General features: G+C 39.7%; 3 protein-coding genes and 1 long non-coding RNA gene across 4 annotated transcripts in view; 2 read left to right on the top strand and 2 right to left on the bottom strand.

Annotated features, from left to right (window-relative positions):
- LOC136239146 (uncharacterized) overlaps positions 1-13,939 on the top strand; it is a 223,461-nt gene that overhangs the window by 35,528 nt on the left and 173,994 nt on the right. The window lies entirely within an intron of this gene.
- LOC136239144 (vacuolar protein sorting-associated protein 26C-like) lies at positions 67-1,094 on the bottom strand. Its single transcript, XM_066029885.1, has one exon. It carries the CDS (start codon positions 1,040-1,042, stop codon positions 149-151), a length of 894 nt encoding a protein of 297 aa, XP_065885957.1. The 5' UTR covers positions 1,043-1,094; the 3' UTR covers positions 67-148.
- On the top strand, positions 1,068-7,138 carry LOC136239137 (FHIP family protein v1g243165-like). The gene is made up of 7 exons (XM_066029878.1): positions 1,068-1,949; positions 2,244-2,402; positions 2,620-2,706; positions 4,162-4,329; positions 4,836-4,915; positions 5,336-6,047; positions 6,547-7,138. The coding sequence occupies exons 1-7, from the start codon at positions 1,164-1,166 to the stop codon at positions 7,060-7,062; spliced, it is 2,508 nt and encodes an 835-aa protein (XP_065885950.1). The 5' UTR covers positions 1,068-1,163; the 3' UTR covers positions 7,063-7,138.
- On the bottom strand, positions 7,060-13,915 carry LOC136239139 (uncharacterized). Its single transcript, XM_066029880.1, has 21 exons — positions 13,747-13,915; positions 13,575-13,675; positions 13,453-13,522; positions 13,270-13,400; positions 12,959-13,047; positions 12,803-12,902; positions 12,533-12,576; positions 12,406-12,483; positions 11,971-12,082; positions 11,830-11,917; positions 11,387-11,451; positions 10,453-10,559; positions 9,657-9,714; positions 9,458-9,608; positions 9,370-9,409; positions 9,265-9,316; positions 9,117-9,219; positions 8,715-8,795; positions 8,073-8,196; positions 7,402-7,492; positions 7,060-7,209 (listed from the first exon to the last, which is right to left on the bottom strand). Exons 1-21 carry the CDS (start codon positions 13,883-13,885, stop codon positions 7,135-7,137), a joined length of 1,899 nt encoding a protein of 632 aa, XP_065885952.1. The 5' UTR covers positions 13,886-13,915; the 3' UTR covers positions 7,060-7,134.

The following is a 13,939-nucleotide window of genomic DNA, read 5'->3' as shown; positions in this document are numbered from 1 at the left end:
ATTGACAACAACCCAGTGACCCTATTCCAAGCCTGAATTAGTGACTCAAACCACTACACTCAAATAACTAATTCAAGTATTTAAATAGTTAAAACATAAGAGAAAAATCAGCTCCAATACCATAATGCTATAAAATACATACAACATTTCATGTTCGTAGTAACTTAATGGGAAAGTTATCAGTGACCAGATGGTCATCTTGAAACACAATGATGATGTTGACTTCAAACTCTATCTTGAAGTTACTAGTGTTCAATGTTGGGCAAGTAAACAACCGAGGGAATATCATATAAATAGGAAGGGCCACCTTTCTGCATACATCACCCTCACCAATCTGAATATTTTGGATCTCTGTCGCATCACGAGAAAATCCCTCAGCACATCCGCACGTCTCCACTCTGACTAGCTGTAATTCAACAGACCTGATAGATGCTGAAGAATGAGAAACTGTGAGTTCTCCTGTAAATGGCTTTGTGATGATACAGTTGGCTGTATCTAGATAACCAGTGACAAGGAAATCAGGGACTCCAACACGATTTTTAACATTCTGCAGTGACTCTGGACTAACAGTGAATTCAACTCGTTTTGGATCATCCTCAGCTGTGATATCAGACTTGGTCTCTACGATGAATTCGACTACTTTCTGGATGTCCCTACTCAACAAGGACCTCTTCATATCACATCTCATGTTATACATCACACTAACGAATACTCCATGGTAAGTCTCGTAAAGTGTTTTGCCTGTTTTTGCCTTCAGTGGTAGCTCAAATGGTACTTCTGTAGTGCCATTAGGAAACTTCCCTGGTTTAACTAAATCCAAAGTGTAGTTTAGTAGCGGGATGGGTTTCAGCGAGTTGTAGAAAGCCTCAAACACTCCAACACTTTTGGCGCTCAGTTGCAGGTTTACGGTGCCTTCCAACGTCAAGCTCAGCCCATTGTGACTGATGTCCCCTTTAGATGTCACAGCCACCACACCTCTGATTAGCTCTCCCTCCCTGTACACTTTGCTGGCCCTCTTCAAGCGAACCTCTAAAGTCGCCATTTATACAACCTTTTGCATAAGCACGTGACTTACATTTCCTTCCAAATTAACGCCCACCGTTGCTTAAATAAAGGCGTGAGTAATGTTGCTTTGTAATGGACTCGTTTCTGGTCTTTAGAGCATGAATCCGTTTGATGAAGACGAAGACGATGGACCTATAAACCCGTTCGACGTGGACACCACGCCGAAGAACAAGCGCACCAATGGAATGACCCGGACTACATCAATGATAATAACCGAAGACATCCATAGCCACTGGCGGGAGCTGCATGGCATCATAACGACCGGGATAACGGACCCTTTTGATGTGGTAGATGTTAAGAAACACTTTATCGCCATAGGCAAACTGGTAGCTGAGGAGACTCCGCAGAGCACAGGCCGCACAGGGGACTGTTTAGAACACCTGTTAAGTGAAGATGTTATTGAACAAATATATACTCTGTCACTGAGAGAGAGGAACTACTCAAAAGACCTTCGCGTGTGTATTCTGAACTTCTTTGTAGAGCTTCTAAGTTCCCCACAGCCATTACTGATTCACCAACAAGTGCTGAGACCATTAACTAAGTTACTCCACTCACTGGAAGAAAGCAAAGATGAAGACATCACTGCAGCAATGGTGCCAGTGTTACACCAGATCTGTGTAATCGTCCATGACAATCCGTCACTGTTAGATCTCTTCTTTATGGATGGCAGAAAGTCGTCACAGTCAAAATGTCTTGTGTTTGCCCTCCTGATATCTCACATACATGAAACGACTAATAGAGTGCTTACTGGTGATGTTTATGGGAATAGCAAAAGTGTGGCTAACTGTTCAAGAGATGCCGTCTTGTTGTTCCTGTCCCTAGCTAAGAAGATGGACCATAAAGGAGTAGCTGCATTTATCACTGACGACACTAGCTTCTGTCCTGTGAGTTTGGTGAATGGTGAAATGTATTTCATAATCGTCCTAATAGAATTTGATAATGAAGCAGCATTCACCAATCTAAATACTCAAATGTGCAATCCATCATCCATTTCCAACTTTACTATTCATGACATTTTTGCAGTAATTTTGTCACCAGTTTCATAAAGCTTCGTGTAGTGAATTTATTAAAGGGTAGATAGCATGTCATTTGCAGTATTTGTTTCAGCACTAAAGTATATGGTACATATTGTCCTTATCTCGCTGACTTTAGTGACATTCCATTTTCTTCACCTGTAGGTGTTGGCCACTAGTCTTAGTGCCACGTATAGTGAGTTGCCAACTGTACAGGTGTTAAATTGTGATGAATGGAGCTCTGTCACTGAGTGTGTGCGTTGGTCTGTTCTCAGCCTGTCGGCTTTCGTGCAGTGTCTACAGTTCTGTAACTCTGTGATACAGGTGTGTGTGTGTGTGTGTGTGTGTGTGTGTGTGTGTGTGTGTGTGTGTGTGTGTGTGTGTGTGTGTGTGTGTGTGTGTGTGTGTGTGTGTGTGTGTGTGTGTGTGTGTGTGTGTGTGTGTGTGTGTGGTGGTATGCATGTACCACATGCGTTTATTTCAATTTATATACTTTGTACATTCAAGTGTATATAGTATACATGTCACTTTTGATCCACAGGTATCACCAGATGAGGTAGTACAAAAGATCTTGTCACTTATTCATGATGGATTTCTGCAACAAGTCCTTGGACCAGCTTTGTTTCAGGTGCTTATTGTAACACACAGTGTACGTATATTTCAGCATGATTTATGGTATCATGCAGTATGGTACTGTATACAGTATTACCAATTTGGGCTTTTATAGCCTAAATATCCTAAAACTAGCCTCATTTTTCACAACAGCTTGGCAGTATTGGTTAGGTGTATTCAAGGCCAAAAAATGTCTTCAGAGTGGCCCTAAATTTAACTGACTGGCTGATTCCTCCAGCCAAGCATAACTCCACAATGGATAAGGCTGTGGGCTTGACTTCTTCACTATTCGACGTCGCTTCATATCAAGATGTGTCTTTTCACCAACTGGTGGCTGTGTTGACTAGCTATCACGCTAAACACCCGTATTTTCCATGGCAAGTGGATTGATTGCAGAGACACTTCTCATACTATTCTTCATTTGTAATGCTGTGTCAGAAACAGGTTGCTGACGTCAGGAACCAAGATTCCCGATGTTGGCAACTACTTCTCATACTATTCTTCATTTGTAATGCTGTGTCAGGAACAGGTTGCTGACGTCAGGAACCAAGATTCCCGATGTTGGCAACTTGTTCCGTGAAATAAAATCTTGTGTTACACATGTGTCATGTAATTTTTAAAGGTTTGTGCAATCAATAGTAGCTGAAAATGAAGCGTAATGGTCACTTCACTTTTCAGTACTGATTGTTGGGGCAGACACAAAATTTGAGGTGTGCAATTCGATATTGCAATAATTTTCCAGTATTATTATCGTATCGAATTCGATATTGCAAATGCTGATCTTGGTATTTTATTGATTAATCGACATATCGAGAAAATTTAGATAAAGTCACAGTATTTTGGTCTGTGATTGTGCAATCGTGCTAGAAATAAAGGTCTGTTGTGTGCAATTTAGCCATTTTAAAATCCATCTACCAGTTTCAGGCTTGTTAGTAATGGTTTTAGTGGACCTATTGCATTTAAAGCACAACTATAAATATCGTCCGTCCACGCAATTAATCCGCCCACACCATTCAATTAATTATCGAAATCAAATCGATATCGCAATATTTTACTAATTATCTATCGATATCGTATCGAAATCCTGATATTGCACACCCCTACACAAAATTGATTTTATAGCATACACAAATTAATTTTATGGCATGCCTGGTGCCATTCTTTTGATGCACTATGTGTGGGTTCAGTAGTTATAATTAAACAAGTAGAAGGAAAAATTATAAGGATCAAAGGGGAAAAAGTAGTGAAACTAGGCATAGCTAAAAGTGAAGTTGTCTGTACCTGCAGATATACTAATGTACCATGGATATAAACTGAATTAGAGATTCAATGTCCATTAGTACATCTGCAGTTATAGAGAACGTTGTTTCACTACTTTTTAGCTATTTCCCTTTAATCCCTAGTCCAACTTTTCTTTCCTAATTTTCCTTCTATTTGTACAGTTAAGACTCCCATGAATGTTCCCTTGCAGAAATCAGAGTCAGCTTTGGTCTTCTCTACGGCCTACTTGAACATCTCCTTGACCACCATCACTGCTCCACAACTGATGAGAGAGTTTCTTCAATTCCTGGTGGCCGGTAGTCATGACAATGAGCCAATACTGGATGCTTTAGTAGGAAGAATTGAGTGTATTAGTGAAGTGAGTCTATGTGTGCGTGCGTGCGTGCGTGCGTTGCGTGTGTGTGGAGTACCAGCCTGGTGTTCACAAGGGTCCTCAATGGGCATTATATACGTACTCTATTGCTATTGTTGTTTCCTTGAGCTAGAAATTTACATGCATTTCTCCCCTCTACCCAGCTGTGTCATCTGAGGTAGAACCCAACTGTCCATTACATATGTCACTAGCAGGTAATTGTTCAAGTGGGACCTTGGATGCCCACACCTTCACCTGTGAGACATGGTACAACCTCCTGTGGGGTTACTAGTCCTGCCCCAAGATGATTTGCCTACACTGATATAGTACCTTGGGCTTTCTTTCTGTGTGTATGTGTGCATGTGTTCTGTGTGGTGTCCAACGTACTGTATGCACTTTCTCTTTCACAAGTCTTGTGCATCTGTGCTACTAGGTCTACAATACTTGATATTGATAAAACCAACTATGCAGTTAAATTTAAGGCTTTGTATTTGATTTACTTTCTTTTCCAGTTATGTGCAGTCTCACTGGAATTGTTCTACACACTGGTGGACCTCAATTGTGAAGATGTGATGTTGGAACTTGTGTTGAAGTGAGTATATCTCATCTTTGTATGGCCACATACAATTAATCGTTAGTTTCCTATGCATGGCAATGCGGTAATTAACTAGATAGCTCACATGACTCAGAATGCAACTAATACTGTATAACTGAAAAGTTTGGCGAATTTGGTAAGTGAGCGGTGTTTCGCCAAACAAAATCTGCCTAACCACTTGTCCTATACAAATCTATATTGGCTCTAGTAGCAAATTCGCCATACCTTTTTCTTACCAAAATCCTATCGTGGCAAAATCACTTAAGTTTGCCAAGCTTTCTGGCTATATGGCACCAAAAATCATTGGTGTGTGGTAAGGAAAATAAAAGTGACAATGGCAGGGATGAGAAATTAATAATTAACTATGGATTAAGACTCAAACATTTATGCATTTCCCATATTTTATTGTTATTTCAGGTATTTACTGCCCGGTATTCATGTCAAGTCATCTCAACTCAAACAAGTGGGAGCTCCAGATGTATACAGCCAATTGGCTAGTGATCTACTTGACATACGACCAAGAGTATGTAAAGCTGCTGAGAACTTGTACATTCAGAGATGTGTTTATGATACCAACTTCCCCGTTGTCAATAGTAACGGGTTTTCTGATCCGGAAACAATTTCATCTCACTTTAAGTGGTTCAAAAAGAAGACGCCTACACCATTTTATTCAGAAGGTTCCAATTCTATACACATAGCATACATCTCAGTGGAATCTTCTTATTATCTTCAGTTACACTCAGCAAGGAAGGCCATTGAAGAGTGTGCTAGAGCTTGTCGGTGTTGGTCAAGTAGTTATGACAGTTGTGTCACCACAAGCCACACCAGTAATCATACTAGGAGCTTATCCCCCACATACAGCAGTACAAGATACAGTGGCAAGGCCTCAAGCCATGGTGACACCAGTAACAAGAGCAGACATAACAGTATTTATCTGAACACTAAGGCTGGAGTGTTTGTTAAAGTGTTGTTTGAGAAATTATCTAGAATGTTAAGACTTACACCACAGGTCAATTTGCCACTAACAAAACTGATCGCTAGATTGTGTCACTATCCTCATCCTTTGGTACGGTCATTTCTACTGAACCACAAGCTAACCTTACTCCCAGCTGTGCCTGATTTGCACCTAGTGAGTGTGTATACCTGTACATTACAAGGGGTGTACAGTGAAACCTATCAGAGGTATATATTTTGGGGCCAAGAGGTTTGGTATTTTGGGGGGCCAAGAGGTTTACAAGTTGTATGGAAATGGAACATGTACGACTAAAATATTTTACTATTCTAGTCATTTCGTGACATTATTTTTAGTAGGGTTCTTAAACAAAACTTAACTGAGGTGGTTACACACTGTACACCCTCAAAATTATGTGCCTGGGTGGTTATACTATTGCAGAGGCACTGGCCAAGCACTTTTGTGTTCAGTATTGCTGTTTTCAGGAAGGGATAGAGGCTGAAAAGGCCTACATACTGACTACCTGTATCCCATTCTTTAAATGAAGTCTACATGCATTTTCTATAAATTAAGCTAAAGAATTATATATGTTTGCTTGCTTTGTATCACTCATGTAATGCACGTCTGTAATAAAGTTGTTGGTCGGTTTGTTATGTTGCTCTGACGATTGTTCCAGATACTCAGTCAAATCAGTGCCGAGATTGGTCAGCTGGCAAAGGAGGAAGGCCTTGATATGAGGCTCGCCCGAGCAAGGAAGACAATGGTGTTTAAAGCAGATACTATATTACATCCACACCATCACCCACCTCTGCCAGTCAACACAAGCACCCCTTCTGTTGACCGAGAACAAGATCTCCATGATAGAACTGGTGACATTTCAATGACTGACTTCCCTGAGGATCCCTTACCAGGTGGGAGCTCCACAGGCACAGAGGGAAACACACCACGACGAACTCACAACGAGACAAGTTTTACAGAAACAACTGTGCCACAACCGTCCACACCTCCTGGAGGCAGTACTAGTGAAATCAGTGGTGGTTCTACACGGCAGAAAAAGAAACATAAAAAGATAGCAACTAGCAAGTTATTTGCTATAGTCATATTTGATGAATTCTTGAAAGAGTTGGCAGCAATTTCCCAAGAGCAGTCAATAGTTAGTCCTATCTCTTATATGCCATTGGATGATAGATAGCAGAGAAGTGTATTCCATTTTATTGTGAATTTTTTTGTAAATATTTGTACCATACAATGAAGCACTGACAGTTTAATTGAGAGTTTTACTGAGGTCTGGAACATTTCTAATCTCCAAATCTGCCAGCATTTGGCCATAAGCTTTGCCCTGTAGAATGGGAACATGAAATGTGACTGGATTTGACAAAACCAGGCAACAACAGGTCAAAATTTGAAAGCGATAGCATATTCTTACATTGAGTTATGGTCCTTTAAAGTCGCAAATCTGATATGTGTGTGGAAGCCTGGTTTTGTCAAATCCGGTCACAAATATATATATGGCTTATAAATGGGTGCTTACCAGTGGATCACATCTCAGTGATGCAATGCCCCCTCCACCCAGTGATTGTGGCAGTACAAAATTCAAAGCACATGTCCCAGGCAATTCATACCTGTTTTAACAGCATGAAATAAATAGAATACATACAATGCATGAAACAAATAAAATATATCTGAACCACAATAGTCTCGGGCAATGAAAGTGCTCAGATACGGTAAGCGAATTGTTGAAGCCCATTGACTAATAGAACATGCAGTACAGCTACTAAAACTAGCCAATGCAAGGGGTCTGCAACTCCGAAAAATCCTGTACAAGATTTCAAATCTTTACAATTTTTCAAGATTTCAAACAATTATGGCAAGATTTTAGAACATTTGAAACCTTAGGTATCCGGAATAATAGCATCACGTGATATGTAGTATACAGAAATACGTGGAATTCTTTCTCGAGTTCTCTGCAAACTTGTGGGGATGCTGGACGTAGCATATGTGACACTGTAAATACAGAAGTATACAGGAAATATACAGAACTTTACAACAGTTTTCAGATTTCAAAAGGAGAGATTTCAAGGGAGTTGCGGACCCCTTGCTCCAATGTATAGCTATAGAACTGTATAAAGTGAGCAAGTTGATAACTGAGGTGTGCAATGCATTAATCACAGACTATACACAATGCTTGAAACTAAACTACACCTGGAAACACATGGGGTGTCCTGTACTGATGGGTCAATTAGGTGGTAGAAATATTTCTGGACTAGTTCAGCTGTTACATGTGACTTCAAATATGGAAAGATGTCAGGATGCCTAGCAATCACTCCTGTAGAAGATGTTATGCAATGACATGAATGTATTTTAGAGCTAAAGTTTAATAGTTACATGTAAGATGACCTATTCACAAGTCAAGTTAATGGGATAACACAATTGGAATTCCTGTTTGTGTAGAACTAGACAAAGCAATTGGCCTTAGCCTAATGTTACCTGTACCATAACTGACTATCTACAATTTGTTGGTCACAGTGTATAGTTCAGTTACCCAAATCTCTGGGGGACCACCTATTGTTTGGTTTATCTATAAAACAGTGTGCAGAAAGATAATACAACAGAAAGAACAACTACTCTAATAGAACAACCAGTACTGATATAATTTTCTTAGTGGGCCTAGTTATAGCAGTTACCACATACTAGTCATTTCAATGTTGAGATACTCACACCTTACAGCTACACAATATTTTGGACTAAAGTTGTGACTTTGTTTCACTTTTCTTTACCAAATACAATACATAGTAAAGCAATAAAGAGGAATACACATGGATGGGTGCACAATTGTGTACTTACCAATATTAGCAGTGTCCCCTTTATCCCCACTTCTCAGGTATGCCAACTCTGACAACTTGTAACAGCAGTCACCACCTGCCACTACACACAACACAACTGGTCACAACATTACTGTATTGTGGAAAATTAAGTGGGTAGACAAATTAGGTGGTCAGTGTTCATTCTGTGTAAGGTGTCAGAAATGGGACAGAGCACTGCATGTTGTACATGTGCAAAGATAAAGTCTCACAAACTGTCAAGACTTTTGACTTTTAGCCTTCTTGTAGCTGCTGATTTTAATTTCATAGAAACATTTTATACAGATAGAAAATGAAGGGTTCATAATGGCTGGGTTTATATGAAATTTATGCTTCATTGCTGACCCCTTGATCAGTTCATCTCTAATCAAACCACACACCATACCATTCCCATCATTATTAGAAGGGCATTGACTACTATCCTCCTCAACTGGATCATGTGATCCACAGGGTAGTGTTTCCATGGTACCATCTACTGTCACACTAACCTGTAGGTCATGTGATCACAGTGGACATACATAGTATACACTTACTGGAACACTATCTTTTGGATAGAGGAATGAGAATAATTTCAATATGGGTGACCTATGTAGAGTATTAGAATACACACCTGTATGGCCAACATCACTTGCACTTACACTCTAGGTCGCCCTCCAACAAGGCCAGTTAACCCTGGGGCTATAAACAACAAGACAATGTAAATGAACACACTACCACTTCACCTACCCATTCCAGTTCCTGCTGGGGCTATTTCTCTAGAGAAAATCTCCAAGGCTTTCTTGTTGCTATGGGAGACAGCAAACCAGAGGACAACTTCACGGGATGCAGACACACCCTCCCTTGAGTGAGGTCCATAGGTGCTCTCACTGCCTAATGCCTTCAACAAGTGTAACCATGACAACAAACACCTCATACAATGTAGTACCTTAACACAAGTATCTGTGTAGTCGGGTAGCTTGAGCTGCTTGAAAATGTTTCTTGTTCTAAAGAAATACAATACACACCGCAGTAAAAAGTTTTGCAGGGAAGAAAACCAGTGAATTGATTAATTGCAAACATGACCGTTCTATTTAGTGCTGGGTAATAACAAAATTTTCACAAGACGATCAATAGTAATGAAAATGATATATCACAATAGTATCTACATAAATGATAGACCATTAGTTAGCTGCTTGTACAGTTGAGAACTTCGTGAACAAACTTGCTAATTTATACATTGTTTATACCTAATCATTGCTCCTTTGAAAAGACAAGAATATGGTTCATGAACAGAACTACTTAGTAGTCATTTAGAAGTGTTACATCCATCATGATAGTGTAGGGGTTAAATATCACGATACGATTTGAAAATTAGCATCACGATACTCGACATTTTTTTTATTATTGCCAGCTCTAGCTGTATTAGAGTCAAAAGGAGGCACTTGTCTACACTACATGTTGTTTGAGGATCAAGTCACCATCTAGTATGGATCTATTATGATTCTAACCCCCTACACGTGGCTTTAGCCTTCCCACAGGTCTCCAGTGAAATAACATGTAGTGACTGCTCTATTAGGGTAGTCTTAATCTTCACAGTATTCATCATCTCAAAGCAGCCAGCTACTTCAGTTGCCTCAGTGGTAGCCATGCCACTAGTCATCAGCAAGAAATAGATTGGGAAAAAAATGGTGTTTTAGCTTAGCTAAATGGTAGAGACACATTAAGGTACACCTAAGACTCACCTAGTCAGAATACTGTTGGCTGTCTTATTGGCCTTGTCTGCAGCTCTTGGTCCCACCACGGGGCACAAGGCAGTCGCCCTGTACCCATCAGCATATGTAGCACTAACCTAACAATGGAATAGTATACAATAAGATTTGTTTAGAATTCAAGATAACAGGGACAAAGAGAACGGAAATGTACATGTCGATATTACGAAAATGGGAAAATGTATATTTTAATTTGCAAACTTAAATCCAAACTTGTGTTGCTTACAGTATTACACATACTGTAAATAAATTTTTTGTGGGTTGCAGCATCCACAAAAATTTAGCATGCGAAAATTAATGCACACAGTGACACATACGTAATAGCAGCTATCTGGTGAATAAATCAGGTCTTATGATGCTTTTCATGTTTCAAAGTGTGCGAAGAAAAGATACAAGGTACACAGCTATATCAAATCTGTATCACCCCTCCCCCCTTGTGCACATGTAGTAATGCTGATAACTTGTTCTATGCTGCATACAGACCAATCTATTGTTTGTTGTACCTACTGATAGCATCACAGTTCTGTATACACAGGTGCAATTTTCAATTAAAATTTTTTTTCATGGGTGACAGCAAAAATTATTTAAGGCTAAACTTTCATCCAATCAATGCCCAAATTAGCAATGCAGACAGGTGGATTTAATTAACATAGCAACATTTTTAGACCTCTCTAGCTAGCAATTACTTTTATGTGACCTACATGAAAATTTAGCATGAATATTTGAAACATTCCTGATTTATGTATGTATGTATGTATGTATGTATGTATGGATCCAGAGTATATCACATGTCCACATTATAGTGCATGAATGTACATACAAAACAACCCAGGGCATGCAACCTGGTGTAGCAATGGTCGGGTGTATTTAAGGGTCATAATAACTACAGTAAGACAGACATACCCACCTTGTACATTGAGCTAGGGGGTTTTCCCTTAGCACCAAACACATGAACGGCTTCACCCAACTTATCTAGAAAGAGAGAGCAAAACAGCTCACACTTGAACTGGTGATGAAGCAGAAGAAGTATGTACCATACTAGTAACCCTGTGGGTCCAACCACTGACAATAGGTCATTATACAGCAGCAAAAATGTCAGAGTACACATGAGATTGCAGAGGCTGGAGGTGTAACCTCTTAGAAACCATCACATAGGACATTTTGCAATTTAAGATATTAAAAGCACGAAAAGTGCTAAACCTAACACCACGACATTACTAAACACTCCATGCATACTCATACAACTCAGTAGGACAATGTACGTATCAACAAAGTGAAGTTTATGCACATCTCTTCTCATGAATGTCCATCCTTCTCTGACAAAAAAAAACACACACACACAATACTAACCTTGTACAGGCTGTATCTGTACATTAGTGAAGTCACAAGTCACATCAGGTAATAGGTAACATGATGGATCACTAATCTCATACAACAACTAAACAGAAACAAGTTATACACATCTCTGCTACTGTCATAACTCCTTCCTACCTGCTCGGCTGCTGTTGCTGTTGATACTTCTCCCCCGGTATTTGGGGGTTTGGTTAACACAAATTGGTCAGGTGATCCATCAAACTCCACTATAGGAAATCCAATGTTATCCCTATAAGGTTAGAAAGCCAACCGTTTAATAATCAGTTTCACTTAATAGTACACTGTACGTATGTATGCATTCTCTTTTAGCGAACTCTGGACTCCATAGAGAAGTTTAAAGAACTAGCAAATCAAATAATGGCAGATAAAAGTTCACGGTAAATTTACCATGCAACCAAATATGGAAGAACATACAATAGTTAATCATATAAGTTCCTTCTTTACAAAGCTTTAGTTAGTCAGTTAAATTGTCATTTGTCTTTCCTACCAGAATTACACAACTTGTAGTCTACTCAATATGGTACAACACCTCATTATCACACACATACTCACCATCCATTGATGTGGTCCCAGTCAGTGAATATTCCACCGGTACACTGAGCACCACACTCCACCAGGTGACCAGCCAGACTACATGTCTCACATGAGCTATAACACACATGATGCAGGACACACCCACCTCCCAGTTGCCAGTTTATCATAATCCGTTGGTCCCCAGCCATACTAGTAAGAAGTTGTAACTCATACCCACTATCAGTATTGCAGTGCTAGTAATAAGAGTCAGTCAGTGGTCATGCTCTAACATTCATTGCTTGACTAGCCAAAATCTATACCGTATCTCAAATAAATTTACTGCAGATTTTCAATGAAGAAGCCACCACATTTTAAAAGTATTTACCAATCTCTGACCCTTATTTCTAGCACAATATGCTACTGTTATTTTTGATACCTCATGAATTAGTGGAGCTAAGACTAAAGCAGAGTCCACACATCTTCCAGATATCACAACATCAGCTCCTCGGCTGAGACAGTGAGCTAGTGGAAATGCTCTGTATTATAAACAGACAAGTCACAATATATCATTGCACACTATTCATATTCTTACCCCAAGTAAGCATTCATGCTTTGAATAGTGGCAGGCATTGCAGCTTGTGAGTCCATGCTCTTAATACCACTGGAACGTAATTCTTCTAGCTAAAGTAGAGAATTACTAGCTCTAATTACATCAAGATAATTAACAATGTCCAGGGGTATTCTAGTATTAGTTTCTCACACATCAATAAGAAATGCAGGTAGTTGGATTTTTAAAATATAGCTGAACTAGATAGCTCACATGCACCTTTCTTAGTCTGTGCGCTAACTGTTCAGCTACAAAAACAGTGACAAGATAAGAAACTTAAAAAGTCAAACCCTAACCTTTGGCATAAGGTCATCACCTTCCACAACTGCAATTTTCAGCTCCACCCCTCGATCTGCAGCCAGCTGAGCTAGCACTTTTGCACACTGGTGTGGGTTTACTCCTCCAGCGTTAGCCAACACTTTAATGTCTAGTAGGAGTCACACATTACACATACAACCTGTTGTGGTATCATTGTTAACTTTTCTGTTTGATGTCGGTGAGTAGTGGTGACATGACGGTGTGTACAAAGTCTGGAGTGTACCCAAACTCCTAGGAGAACAATAGTTAAATGTGGTGAGGGCATAAAACACAAAAATTTTACTGGAGATTTCTGCTTGGCAGCAGTCAGTAATGACATTGTGATTTCTGATAGATAGTCCATCACTAGATAATTGATGTCCCCTTGTTTAACCAGTTGAGGAGCTACGATGAATTAGCATTTAGCAGTAGCTTGAGGTACAGGCCTAGGTGAGTTAGGCTAAATATTTCCGTACCTGCACACATGGTGTCGCCCCAGAAACCAGAAGCGCATCCTATTCTACAGTTGAGACTTTGAGGCGTTGTTGAAAATCCTCTGAGGAGAGCAACTGAGGTTGCAGCAGTCCGTAGCCTGCTGAGAACACGCAACATCATCGTACGGTAGATAAATAATTCAGAAATCACTGTAATTACTTACGAAATACATAA

This window comes from Dysidea avara, chromosome 11 (genome assembly GCF_963678975.1).
Source record: "Dysidea avara chromosome 11, odDysAvar1.4, whole genome shotgun sequence".
Taxonomy (NCBI): Eukaryota; Metazoa; Porifera; class Demospongiae; order Dictyoceratida; family Dysideidae; genus Dysidea; species Dysidea avara.
Note: the sequence above shows the minus strand (reverse complement) of the source record. Positions and strands in the feature narration are given on the sequence as shown.